This window comes from Suillus paluster (assembly GCF_016628075.1).
Source record: "Suillus paluster strain FC165 chromosome Unknown EDB91scaffold_164, whole genome shotgun sequence".
NCBI classification, from domain to species: Eukaryota; Fungi; Basidiomycota; class Agaricomycetes; order Boletales; family Suillaceae; genus Suillus; species Suillus paluster.
Window position 1 is genome coordinate 1 of NW_024537724.1, and position 14,322 is coordinate 14,322.

General features: G+C 47.6%; 2 protein-coding genes across 2 annotated transcripts; one reads left to right on the forward strand and one right to left on the reverse strand.

Annotated features, from left to right (window-relative positions):
* Positions 1 to 5,621: 5,621 nt before the first annotated feature.
* On the reverse strand, positions 5,622 to 6,152 carry EDB91DRAFT_1174351 (uncharacterized protein). The gene has a single exon (XM_041320333.1). It carries the CDS (start codon positions 6,069 to 6,071, stop codon positions 5,832 to 5,834), a length of 240 nt encoding a protein of 79 aa, XP_041169723.1. The 5' UTR covers positions 6,072 to 6,152; the 3' UTR covers positions 5,622 to 5,831.
* A 3,268-nt stretch (positions 6,153 to 9,420) lies between these two features.
* EDB91DRAFT_202837 (uncharacterized protein) lies at positions 9,421 to 11,750 on the forward strand. Its single transcript, XM_041326412.1, has 9 exons — positions 9,421 to 9,719; positions 9,773 to 9,915; positions 9,973 to 10,137; positions 10,187 to 10,214; positions 10,265 to 10,410; positions 10,463 to 10,657; positions 10,712 to 10,889; positions 10,950 to 11,686; positions 11,742 to 11,750. Exons 1-8 carry the CDS (start codon positions 9,476 to 9,478, stop codon positions 11,654 to 11,656), a joined length of 1,806 nt encoding a protein of 601 aa, XP_041169724.1. The 5' UTR covers positions 9,421 to 9,475; the 3' UTR covers positions 11,657 to 11,686; positions 11,742 to 11,750.
* The last annotated feature ends 2,572 nt before the right edge of the window (positions 11,751 to 14,322 follow it).

Here is a 14,322-nt window from a genome sequence, read left to right on the forward strand (position 1 = left end):
TAAAAATATTATATAGTTTTGTTTTAGTTATGGGATATGCAACAAACAGTTTTGAACTGAAGGTTACCTGGGACACTGGCTTGCAATCCCGTGGCCTCGTGCCTCGGCCAGCGGGATGCAAGCCAGTGTCCCAGGTAACCTTCAGTCAAACTGTTTGTGTCATGCTATTGACTCATACAACGTTCCTCCAATTATCTTGTCCCATGTCCCCATTGTCCCATGTCTTGTTGTCCCGTGTCCTGTTGTCCCATTGTCCCATGTCCCGTGTCTCATTGTCCCGTGTCCCATTGTCCCGTGTCCCATATCCATTGTCCTGTTCTCCCATGTCCCATTGTCCTGTGTCCCATGTCCCATTGTCCTGTTCTCCTGTGTCCCATTGTCCTTGTCCCATTCCCCGTGTCCTGTTCTCCCGTTCTCCCGTGTCCCATGTCCCAGGTCCCATGTCCTGTGTCCCATTGTCCCATGTCCTGTGTCCTGTTGTCCCTGTTCTCCCCGTGTCCCATTGTCCCATGTCCCATTGTCCTGTCCTCCTCTTGTCCTCCCATCCTCTTGTCCTCCTGTAGCCCTCTCATCCTCCCATTGTGTCCTCTTGTCCTCCTCTTGTCCTCCCATCCTCCCATCTTCCTATTCACCCCATTTCTCCATTCTCCATCTTCCCATTCCTCTGTTTACCCATTGCCAATTTTTCCCATCTTTATATTTTCGCAATTTTGCATTTTCACATTTTTGCATTTTGCATTTTGCATTTTTCACATTTTTCTACTTGCTTGGTGTTCTCTTTTCTCTTTTCCCCACAAAAATCCCAAAATCCCTTGTTGTCCTTCAATTTTTACTATTTATTATGTATTCAGTTACAGTACATATAAAATTCATTGTTGTTGTGCAAAATGGAGGCCCAGTGAGCACTTGCCAATCCCATTGTGGCTCAATTTTTACAAATTCCCACGTTTGGACAGTGAGCTCGTATAGTAAGGGACAACGGTTTTTTCAAATTCAAACTCCACTTGACAGAACCACATGGGATCCTTTTTTCAGCGACCTTACCGACGCAACCGACACCATGTGCGCTACGCGGAATACGCGTCTCACACGGTTTCCCCCATACCATTCTCCCTTACTTTATAGACGAGTCCAAGCCCGTTGTGCCTTCGGCACAGGAAGCAAGCAGAGCACTTTGTGCTCTGCTGGAGGCACCTTCAGTGCTTTGACTCACTGTGTCTGCATATTATTTACTTGTGAGAAATAAATAAATTCTTACATCTTACATTATATAGTTTTGTTTTAGTTATGGGATGTTGCACAAAGAGTTTGACTGAAGGTTACCTGGGACACTGGCTTGCGATCCCGTGGCCTCGTGCCTCGGCCAGCGGGATGCAAGCCAGTGTCCCAGGTAACCTTCAGTCAAACTCTTTGTGTCATGCTATTGACTCATACACTTCCTCCCAATTATCTTGTCCCATGTCCCATTGTCCCATGTCTTGTTGTCCCGTGTCCTGTTGTCCCATTGTCCCATGTCCCGTGTCTCGTTGTCCCGTGTCCCATTGTCCTGTGTCCCATGTCCCGTTGTCCTGTTCTCCCATGTCCCATTGTCCTGTGTCCCATGTCCCGTGTCCTGTTCTCCCGTGTCCCATGTCCTGTGTCCTGTTGTCCTGTTCTCCCGTGTCCTATTGTCCCATGTCCCATTGTCCTGTCCTCCTCTTGTCCTCCCATCCTCTTGTCCTCCTGTAGCCCTCTCATCCTCCCATTGTGTCCTCTTGTCCTCCTCTTGTCCTCCCATCCTCCCATCTTCCTATTCACCCCATTTCTCCATTCTCCATCTTCCCATTCCTCTGTTTACCCATTGCCAAATTTTCCCATCTTTATATTTTCGCAATTTTGCATTTTCACATTTTTGCATTTTGCATTTTTCACATTTTTCTACTTGCTTGGTGTTCTCTTTTCTCTTTTCCCCACAAAAATCCCAAAATCCCTTGTTGTCCTTCAATTTTTACTATTTATTATGTATTCACAGTTGCAGTACATATAAAATTCATTGTTGTTGTGCAAAATGGAGGGCCAGTGAGCACTTGCCAATCCCATTGTGGCTCAATTTTTACAAATTCCCACGTTTGGACAGTGAGCTCGTATAGTAAGGGACAACGGTTTTTGCAAATTCAAACTCCGCTTGACAGAACCACATGGGATCCTCTTTTCAGCGACCTTACCGACGCAACCGAAACAACCGACACTGCCGGAATACGCGGAATACGCGTCTCTCACGGTTTCCCCCATACCATTCTCCCTTACTTTATAGACGAGTCCAAGCCCGTTGTGCCTTCGGCACAGGAAGCAAGCAGAGCATTTCATGCTCTGCTGGAGGCACCAAAGGTGCCTTGCCTCACTGTGTCTACATATTATTTAATTTTGTGAAATAAATAAATTCTTACATCTTACATTTAAAAAATATTATATAGTTTTGTTTTAGCTATGGGATGTTGCACAAACAGTTTGACTGAAGGTTACCTGGGACACAGGCTTGCAATCCCGTGGCCTCGTGCCTCGGCCAGCGGGATGCAAGCCAGTGTCCCAGGTAACCTTCAGTCAAACTGTTTGTGTCATGCTATTGACTCATACACTTCCTCCCAATTATCTGATTTCCTATCTCCCATGTCCTGTGTCCCATGTCCCATGGTTCTGTGTCCCACTGTCCCACTGTCCTGTTGTCCTGTTGTCCTGTTGTTTGTCCTGTTGTCCCGTGTCCCGTTGTCCTGTTGTCCTGTTGTCCCATGTCCTGTTGTCCCGTGTCCCACTGTCCCATTGTCCCATGTCCCATGTCCCATGTCCCATGTCCCATTGTCCCGTGTCCCGTGTCCCGTGTCCCGTGTCCCGTGTCCCATGTCCCGTGTCCCGTGTCCCATGTCCCATGTCCCATTGTCTGTCCTCCTGTCTTCCATCCTCCCATTGTCCTCCCATTGTCCTCCCATCCTCTTGTCCTCTCATCCTCCTATTGTGTCCTCTTGTCCTCCTCTTGTCCTCCCATCCTCCCATTGTTCTCCCATCCTTCTGTTGTCCTCCTATTTTCCTCCCATCCTCCCATCTTCCTATTCACCCCATTTCTCCATTCTCCATCTTCCCATTCCTCTGTTTACCCATGGCCAAATTTTCCCATCTTTATATTTTCGCAATTTTGCATTTTCACATTTTTGCATTTTGCATTTTTCACATTTTTCTACTTGCTTGGTGTTCTCTTTTCTCTTTTCCCCACAAAAATCCCAAAATCCCTTGTTGTCCTTCAATTTTTACTATTTATTATGTATTCACAGTTGCAGTACATATAAAATTCATTGTTGTTGTGCAAAATGGAGGGCCAGTGAGCACTTGCCAATCCCATTGTGGCTCAATTTTTACAAATTCCCACGTTTGGACAGTGAGCTCGTATAGTAAGGGACAACGGTTTTGCAAATTCAAACTCCGCTTGACAGAACCACATGGGATCCTCTTTTCAGCGACCTTACCGACGCAACCGAAACAACCGACACTGCCGGAATACGCGGAATACGCGTCTCTCACGGTTTCCCCCATACCATTTCTCCCTTACTTTATAGATTTATAGATTTATAGATTACTTTTTAAGATTTTTAAGATTTAAGATTTTTAAGATTTATAGATTTATAGATCTAGCATTATTTTCATCTTTTCTCCTTCAAGTCCATCGCATGTTACGAAATTTCACGCGTCCTATTATCCCCGCAAAAGACCAGAACATTCTTCCGCACTTCTTCGGATCTTTTGTGTATGGTATAAGAATCCGATTCAATCAGACAGTACCACAGCTCTCATTACTCTCAACAAATAAGATTAACTCGCCATCATGTTCACTCGCCTCTCCACTGCTTTCCTCTATGTTTTGCTTGCTTTGACAACCTTGGCGGCTGCGAAGCCCAGCCCTGTGGCTAATGTGAGACTTCGTGTCAAAAAATAGCATCATCATTTGACCCCACCATACACATCAGGCAGTCCCCCCTCCCACGTCAACTTAGGTGGCAGTGATGTAGTTCGTTGGAGGGAAATGGACGTAAGTAGCCCGGACACAATGTCTAGAATCAAGCGAAGTGCTGATTGATCGATTCTACATGACTAGTACGGGCATTTATATCACTTCGGATCCTAGCACACAAAACGTTTTGGTTTGATTAATCAACGAGAATTGTATTGCGTGTACTGTACAGCGTAACAATTTACAAAGGGATGCAGTCAATGAAGACATAACATAAGGACTTGTCAACCTTGTAGCACTTATCCTAGGAACCATCCACGTCATCCAATGACTCTGAACCATGATCCAAGTCCTGGTCACCCAGCGATTTCGCATCATAGTCACCATTTTCGTCCACAGAATCATATGACTCATCATCCAACAAATACTGGCACTCGAATACCATACTTAACGCGGTGCTTGGGCTAAATAGCGTAAATTTCGAGTTCCCAGATGGACCTTGACCACCGAAAACATGTATCCTTTCGGTGGCGAATCGCTTCGTTCACGAATCTCGTCGGCGATCTCTGGCCATATGGGCTCCTCACCAGGGAACTGCTCAAGCTTGTGCGGGGGGAGCACGTGGATCTCCGGCGGAAACATAGTCATGTCGAGCATAAACACGAGTTTGTTATTGAATGCAGGGAACTGGTGCCGTACTTCACAAATGTGCGTTTCCACGTCTTTGGCCATTCGAGATCTCCGTGTTTTCAAAGCCTCCAATGGCTTAAAGGCTCTTGCGGATATCGCGTGAGCCCCATGGCCCTGATGAAAATTCGATCACGAAGTATGAGATGGAGACGGAGAGACTCACCGACGGTGCACCTCAGAACTTGGCACCACTTATTGTATCCACTGCGCCAACAGCTCTTTGGCATTTCTCTGAACAATAAAGGTGAACCAAGCAGCCTGAGCACCAACACTTTTTGCTGACAAACTCGGATGCGCGCATCCGACACTAGCCAGCATGCACACGATGAAACCACTAGAGATGATGTGCGCACTCCTGGACCATTGCACCTGTATTCGTGGAAGTTTATAGGCTCTATAGTGCCATCATCTATAGCATCGCAACTAGCTGTCAGGACAAGTTGGAGAGCAATCCCCAAACCTTCGTCGCGTATCTCTCGTTTGTCCACTGGCATCGGAGAATTTTGTATGCAATACCAGTGTCGACAAATAGAATCAACAACTCTGCGGTATATGAAAAAGGCGGGAAGAAGAGAGAGCAACTCTAGGTCACCCAGGCTGTCACGGAGCGGTTGATCGCGACGGTCGGAGTGAGGCGGGCAGGTAGCCCCCTTCCTCGTGGTTTCAAAAAGGCCAGCATCGATTGCCTGACATACACCTGTTATCCCGTGGTCTGCATCGCGAATCACAGATGCAATGTACGAGCACCCCGTCCATATGATGTTCTGTCTGGCCGCTAGTCCCATGTCTGGGTGAAAATCCATTTCCTCGTTTGCTTGCACCAAGGTCCTTGGCAAGATCTGAGCAATTGCGTTCAGCACTACACGAATCGAACCTTGACGGGTAAGTTGTGCGCGGCATGAAGCATCTTGGCGACTGATGGTCTGGATGAACTGGAAGGAATACCTGAGGCTGGTAATGAAGAAAAATATTTGTTGTACGCTCCGATCTTGTCGTGTCCATGATCGAGGTGCTTCTACAGCAGAAGTATCTCTGGTGACCCGACGGATGTATCTAAGAAGGGTGGTGGCAACGGGCTTCACCCCTCCGGCAGCATGTCTATAATTGGGTAACGGAAGGATGATTTTGGTTGGATCTTCAGAATCAGATATGCAAACATAGTTTGTTAGCGCAAAAGCCGCCCGAAGCACCGGAACACGGCCATCCTTTGTATCTCTAGGGTCACCGGCGAGTACATCTCCCTTGAGATTTCCTGCCAATATCCATAACTGTGCGACAAAGTGCTGAACAGAAACGGAAGATCGGAGCATCCTCCTGAGTCCTCCGATCTGTAGCAGATGGCTGTAAGGGGATGGAGGCACAATGTTGCAAAGATCTGGGGGCGGAGGAGCAAGTGAGACATCATAAGGAGGGAGGCAATTTCGAGCGAAGAGCCGCATCCATGGATATATCTGTTCCTACCTCTTCACGATATATTTTGTCAGAGCGTCGTCCCCACCATCAGAAGGTCAGCCGTGCAAATCGACACCAGGCCCAGAAGAGCCCTCTTCGCGCGCATGATGACAGAAGTAGTGTTGGAATTGACGTAGTTTGGTACTTGAACTGAATCAAGCGCCGCATTGAAGATGCCCACTAAGGGAGCAAAACGGGAAGCATCCTTGGTCGTGATAAAGTCGTACAGCCTTGCGAGATCAGTGATAGATCCCTGAAGAGCCTTCTTTGCCGCGATATTGAGTGTGTGTTAGTGATGGTGTCAATTTTGTATGATAAGGTATCCAACCGCACCGCGGCTGGCAGAGACTTCAGTGGTTGTGATTCATCTGGACTGAGCTGCAAGCTTGATCCCACCGCAGTGAACAGTATGAGGGGTAGCTATGGGCTCTGTGTATAGCGTGGTGGGCTTCAGCGGGGGATGTGTGGAAAATGGTCGACAATTAGTATTTTGAGTTTTGGTATCACATTATGATGCCCTGGCCAACACCCCAATTCGTGTTTGAGTTTCGATATAAGCGCGTAAGCCCAGTCAAAGGCCGCAAAAGTGAGAGCGAGGACCTCATAAACGAACCAAGAGTAAGCGATATGTAACCGCGGCGAGAAAATGGCTAAACGACTCAGCGCGAGGAACGTGAAGATTTGAAGCAGATCGAAGCAGTTGATTGAACCTATTATGTTGCATTACAGCTATTTTTAATTTTGTCTTACCGTAATATTACGTATGGCCCACACTTATATTTGTGACTGTCTACGCTCATGCGAGGGTACTCTGCAAGAGGTATGTCGTTCGGCTATCATGCGCATGCCAAATTCCGTGCACTGGTCCTAACGCACGGACGGCGGCCCACGGGCACGAATGTCGGTCCAGGAGCTCCAACGAAACGCGGATGCTATCAAACGGACCCACTGGTGAAGCAGTTGCCCTCGCATGGGGCTCGTCAGGAGACTCCTGTTGTTCCAGTCGATATCAAACAGCCAGAAGGAAATGATGAAGGAAGACGTTCTGTACGATTTCGGGTTTTCTATCACCATCTAACGGGGCTGGTTCAGACAGTGACGCGTTAAATTTGGAACGCCGGGATGGACGCTTAGACCGGGTTTGGCGTCGACTCTTGGAGCAGAATCAACGGCGTTAGGCTCATTTGCAGCGCTCCCTGTTGGAGGACAACCATTCCTCGTCGAAGGAGGTTCATCACTTGTTCCATCTACAATAGAACTGGAGCCAGCGGTCTGAGAAGCACCAGGCGGTCTACGGGGTTTGGGCCTCCCTGCTTGCAATCACCAGATCTGCTCTGATTTACGTTTCGGCGAGGCAGCCACACCATCTGAACTGGCTGCGTGTGCTGGATGCACGCGAGTTCTGGGACGATTGCAAATTGCGGCGATAGTGTCTGGACTCTGCCTGGGATTGACCTTGGATTGATTGAGTCACAAGGTTCCTTTCATCGCTTCTAGTAGCAAAAACATATTCGCAGGACCTGCGGGTCCGTACCTCGGCGAAGCACTATGCGAGGGTATAGGCTTTTTCCGTAGTGGGGCATGAAATCTTTCGGTTGTTGATGAACCAGGATGAACCCAGCGCTGCCGCCACGTCACTACATTCGAACGTCGTATTCCCACCTGTTCCCATCATCTAGTTCGCCGCGACTCCAAGCCATTGGTGCCTGCAAGAATGACTTATGATTGGCCCTTGACGTCCCTTGACAGGGACAATTCCGGCGGGAAGCTCGGAAGAAATATTCATGAACTATTGGTCCTACACGGCCCGTGACGGGGTATGCGTAACAATCCTCAAGATCTGCCGATAATAACAACTGAGCGTACCAGTGTATTGGTTTGATGCGTGTCTTTTCGCGTTTTGTCTTCTTCTATAATCAGTTGGGTTCCTGATAGATCATGCTGTCAATCGCCACTAGCTCTGTTGCGTGAGATCTCCATGCGTCTTCATAGCGCGAGTGTTGATATTTAACTTGACAGCGTTCGGGAAAGTCTTTGTTTGCTGCGACTTCGACGGTAGGTCATTGCATCACAGTGGGTTGAAGGGTCTCGCCGCCGTGATCTCGCAAAATACATTTGCAGAAGATGCGCCTTACCACTTAGTGGAAGCTGGTGTATTCCACGTATGTGTTATGATTCAATACTCTTGACGGGTTCTTCCTGTTCGGCATCCTTTCCAACTTCATCACATGTTCGAAATTTCCACGCGTCCTATCATCCCCGCAAGAAGACCAGATTCTTTTGCACCCCTTCGGAGTTTTTGTGTGCGGTATAAGAATCCAATTAGATCAGACAACACTAACAACTCTCATTAGTGTCAACAAATAAGATCGACACACCATCATGTTCGCTCGCCTCTCCACTGCTTCCATCTATGTTTTGCTTGCTTTGACGACCTTTGCGGCTGCGACGCCCAACCCTCTGGCTGAAATTCCTTCAGTAAGACTTCATCTCAAAAAAGTGGCATCGTCATTTGACCTCACCATACAATGTACGCAGCGTGGACTCGAAAATGCTGACTGGTGACTTGCACGGTCATCACTGCTATCGGCACTGGCTCTAAGTGCGCGATGCAATCCCAAGCCTGTTTTCTGCAAAATATAACTTCGTATGCTTGAAATACTTGTAACGGACTGGTGAAGCTGATTCTTTATCAGGATGGTCTCGTTTTCCTTGACTACACTCCATATTGAATAGGGAGGGATGTTCTTGGTGGAACTTCTGGTTGGTGACTCGCAGAGTTTGTAGCGCACTGGTCATGGCGTTGTAAATCAGTCTCTTGAACCTTGAACTCTTTCAATATTCTTACTCTGAGGAATTGATCTTCTCGCGTCACAATTACGCCTCTGGACCCACAAGGTGCAGACTCTGCAAGGGAGATCGTGACTGGTGGTGATCTCCACCAATCAGGATCTCCAGCCAGGGTCATGTAAATGATCAGATTGCCACGGGCCACGGAAAATTTGACCGGGCAGATAGCAGGGATTATGATCCGCTCCCACCTCTGACCATGACACACTGAATATGATAAGAATGTGGGAGTGCGTGGCGGTGGAACGACAGGGCAGTGGATATGGAAAGCAGCATGAGTGCAAGTATAATAATAAAATTGGTAACCCATCGTACTGTGGGGAGAAGTTAGCACTGCCCATCGACCCTATAATACGTGTTGGTTCAAGTCCTCCGAAATTCGGGTGACTTCACATACATTTGTTTGGATCTATTGAATTCAGAAGGTACTGATAAACAGTAACAAATAGACTCTGCTTATTTACTTACTCCGTATCAAGTCACGGATCATCGATCATCATCTGCATCATGTCATTCGCAAGTCTCAAATCTCAAAGGCAATCCAAGGCATCAAGATCGTATGTAACTTCCAAGGATAATGCTCAAGAGCCCCACTCTACAACCATTCCAAAAGTGATCCATTCTAACGATCCAGAGACACCAACTCCCAGCAATGAATGCACCGTGTACCACGGCACACCAGAGAATGTGGAGATGCGGGTATCTGCAACATCAGGCAGGGGGCTTTGGGCTAAAAAATTAATCAAAGCTGGTCAGCGAATTCGCTGCAGTTTTTGAGAGCCATATACCGCTTACACGAAATAGGTTCTATTATCATTTCACTAAGACCGCATTCATTTGCACTTGGTAGCCAGTATCTGGATTCACATTGTTCTACTTGTGCTGCCGTGCCAAACTCAGGTTTGTTGAGGTGTACTGGATGTCGCACAGTTTGGTATTGTAACGCGGTCAGTTACACTGATACCGTAAACTGCCTTATCATCAGTCTAATTTCTCTGTGTTAGACATGTCAGACAAATGATTGGCTACTTCATCGACTCGAATGCTCTGCATTGAGGAACTGGGCCAAGTCAGCACCATCGAAAAACCTATCTGTCCCAAGTGATGCTGTCAGGTGCCTGGGACGAATTTTGTGGCAGAAAAGGCAGGAAGGGTTTGATAGTAGTTGGGTGAGTAAGAGTTGCGTGTTATATGTATCACCACTGAAAGCACCGACAGTCGAAGGAAATCGATGCATTGCAGTCTCGTGAGTTCTCCGCTACATTCAAGCGCCCGTTATAATCGAGGTGGGATTAGATCGACATTATTTGCAGCCTCGTGTCGTTGAAAATAATACTCACCTTGCCCACTCTTTGGTTCGATATCTTGGCTTGTCTTCTCCTAGAGAACTGTCGAAGTTTGGCATCTTATCTGCGGGCGACCTTACTGATTTAATTTCAAGAGTAAGCACTCATCACGAAATCATTCCACTATCACATGATTAGCATCTGGCAGTTTGTTACGAATACCTTCGCGTTAACTTCGCCCTCGTTGACACCAGTGGGGGTATCAGTCTCGCCGCTTGTTGCGCTTTTCAACCATTCTTGTGATCCCGGCGCGGTCATCGTTTTTCCTCGATCTTCTCGAAAACCCACGGAGGAACCGCAGATGCAAGTCATTGCTCTCAGAGACATTTCACCCAATGAGGAGGCGAGTAAAACCCACTTGCTCGAAATGCTCTCCCTGACCAACGATTACTGGCAGATTTTGACCTCATATGTAGACACGACCCTACCTCGTTCTCTAAGGCAGGCTGCATTGAAGGAGACCTATGACTTCACGTGCCAGTGTGAGGTATGTCATCACGACAATAAAATCGACTCTCGCGAGTCCATATGGTGTCCAAAGTCATGCGAAGGAATGTGCCCTGCTCCTAGTGATGGTAAGTGCAGCCGAAGCTCTACTTGAAATATTGATCGTTCATATGGTGCATTTCTCTCAGAAAGCGAGATATATCAATGCGTGAAATGCCGTGCAGTTGTGACTGCAACCGAATCTATCATGGACTCGCTACGCGTTGGACAGGAAGCATTGGAGAAGGCAACTTCAATTCAAGATACGGGTCAGTCCTCCATGTTGAACACGAAACATATCCATGTGATTTTGGTATACGTCCTTACAGATCTTAACAAGGCCCTGCAACTGACGACTAACATTATTCCGATACTTGTGTCTGCTGGCTTGACACCATCATGTCACCCGTTGTTGGCCTTGATAGGGCTCCATAAATCACTCCTCCTTTTTTCGTTTTCAGCAGACATGTCACAAGACCTGCTTGACGAGGCAATCCGTACTTCAGCTAAGCATTATATGGGGCTATCCGCCCTTCTTCGTGACGGTCACCCTGTGCGCGCTGTTGCCCTAGCGGAACTCGGGAAGCTTTTGGCCGTCGACGAACCCCGCCCTGCCACGTCGCCACTCGCAAACGTTTCCTTCCCACCATCTGGTCCTCCGCGACTCAAAGCTGCATACAAAACACTGGTACATGCAAGACACGAATTGATGATCGGCTTTGGCAGGGATAATGACGGCGGCGAGCTCGGAAGAAATATTCGCGAAACATTGGTGTCCCTGGAGAAAGAGCTTGGGGTGTGGACTCAAGGCATACATAACACTGTTCAAGATGCGCTAAACTCCTCACGAAAGTGAGTGTGCTCATCCTTGTGGATGTCACATGTGGTGCGTGTCATCGGGGCACTATCTTAGGTCCATGTCTCACTATGTCTGAACTAAGTGTTCAATAACAATGTGCAAGGCGTCACATCGAGTATGACACACATTTCAACTCTGTTGTATGAGATCTTTATCTTCCCAATGCTGGCGTTGCAAGCAGAACGTTACAGCGTACGGGCAAGTCCTGTTTGCTGCTGTCGTAGACAGGTGAGCCGAAGAATCGCATCCCGCACAAGTATATAGCGGTCCAGCTAGTTCCGCATCACAATATCATTTGTTGTAGAAGCGCCTTATGACCGCGGATGCCAAAGCTGAAATTCCTCGTCCATTTCACTATGTGTATCTCCATCGACAACCAACTCCTTTGTTTAGCGGGTACGTTTGAAATCTTTCCTCGTCGATCTGTCGATGCTATCATATGTCGGGATTCATATCAGATCTCCAAGACTACAACCTAATTTCTTTTTCACCCATTTTGGATCTCATGTGCGGTATAAGAACCCGAATCGAGCGTCACTAGTGACCACGGATTAGACAGCGCCAACAGCTCTAATTAGTTGCAAAAAATAAGATCGAACCGGATCGACTCGCCATCATATTTGCTCGCCCCGCCATGTCACTACCTGCAAACGTTTCCTTCCCACCATGTGGTCCTCCGCGACTCAAGAGTCAAAGCGAAACACTAGTACGTGCAAGAACACGAACTGATGATCGACTTTGGCAGGGACAATGACGATGGGAGCTCGGAATGAATCTTCGCGAAGATGTTGCTGGAGAAACAGCTTGGGGTTTGGACGACCAAGGCATACATAACACCCATTCTTGTTGATTTCATACCCGTGTTATTGGTGCGCTATCTCGGGTCAATGTCCTCCCCTGGGTCCACGATAGCAACGCCATCATGAAATCGCTGCAAGGCGTCACCGTGATCGAGTATGGACCACGTGTCAACTCTGTTGTGTGAGATCTGGTTCATATTCACAATGCGGACGTTACGATCGTTTATTTCCAACGTTACAGCGTACGGGCAAGTCGTGTTTGCTGCAACTCGCAGATGGCGTGATCCGAAGAATCTCGTCTAACAAGGTCCAACACAAGCCATAGTGATCCAACTACATAGTCCCGCAGCGATCTCGATATATCATCTGCTGTGTGCCTCACGACGCGGTACGGTATCAAAACTGAAATTCGCTGTCGATATTCACCGGCCTGTCCATTTATCCATTAACAACCAACTCCTCTATTTGGTAGGTACCTTTGAAATCTTTCGTCGTAGATTTGTCGACGCTGGCATATATTTAATTTCATGTTTTACATCAGGCCCCCATGGGAGAACACTAATAGCTAATTTATTTTACTCTCATTTGGGAGCGACACGTATGCGGTATAAGAAGCATCGTCGCAGATCAGACAGCGCCAACAGTTCTCATTAGTTAAGATCGACTCGCCATCATGTTCGCTCGCCTCTCTTCCACTTTCCTCTATGTTTTGCTAGCCTTGATAGCCTTTGCTGCCAAAACCAAGGCTGATCCTCAAGTGAGGTTTACTTTGCCCGAAATATCGTCTTGTTGACTGACGATACATTGATGTGCCGAGTAGACTCTGATTGCAAGGAGTCATGTGGTGGGGCTTGCTTTGTCTCAAACCTCATCATAGTATTGACCTCACGATACCATGTACCCAGAACACGCCGGTTGGGTCTCATAATCTACCTACTATGGTAAGGCTTGTATCAAGCTTCATCATATTGCGCTAATGATACAATGTTCCTAGACGAGTTACACCATCAATGTAAGGCCTGCTTTGTATTAAACCTCATCATGTTGACCTCACGATACAATGTATCCAGACTGTATCTGAAGCAACACCCGTTCGTCGTGTAAGGCTTGCTTCGCATCAAATCCATCGCATTGGCTCACGATAATGTACACAGGCAGATATCCCTACCATGATCTAGTGTTTCCATGAAGTGCACTAGATCGAACCGAATTCCTAGTTCGATTCTCGAGGTCAAACGAACTCTGCAGTATAGCGAAGTCGGACTATAAAACCCAACCAATTAGTGATATGACAGGCAGAGACATTTTCTCTCATGTAACATCGTGCAGTTGGCAAAGGCAATCGATTTGCATAGGTGGAAATTCTACTACGAAACGAGGTGCGAGCGTAGGGTTGGAATGAGGACTTTGGGTAGTGGCTGGCCGCCACAGTGCAGCACGCAGCTTCTCTTCTCTGCCCACCGCACAACGCTTGGCCAAGCTACACTCCAGTAAGCTCTTGCCTGTCGCCTTCAGTTTTTCTTTCCCCACCTACCTTTCCTTTGCTGCCTCTCAGGTCATCTCAGCCTACTATATTGAAATTTTCTACCATACTCATACTCGAGGTACTTAGCTATTGACTGCTACTGGGGCTCGGGTGGTTGGCACCCCGCGAACCTGCTGTGTTTGAGGCTGCCCGCCCTCCCTTGAAGCTTACCTCGGCTCACTCTTGCACAGGTTGGGGCCGCCATCAGGGCCGGGTCTCCCCTTCGGGGGCGTCCGCCTGAAAAACTATCTGCTTACAATCCATCAAGCATGCGGTTTCCCCTCTCTCCCTCGTTACTTACACGACTGCACGATAGCGCACACTAAGTTTAGACTTGC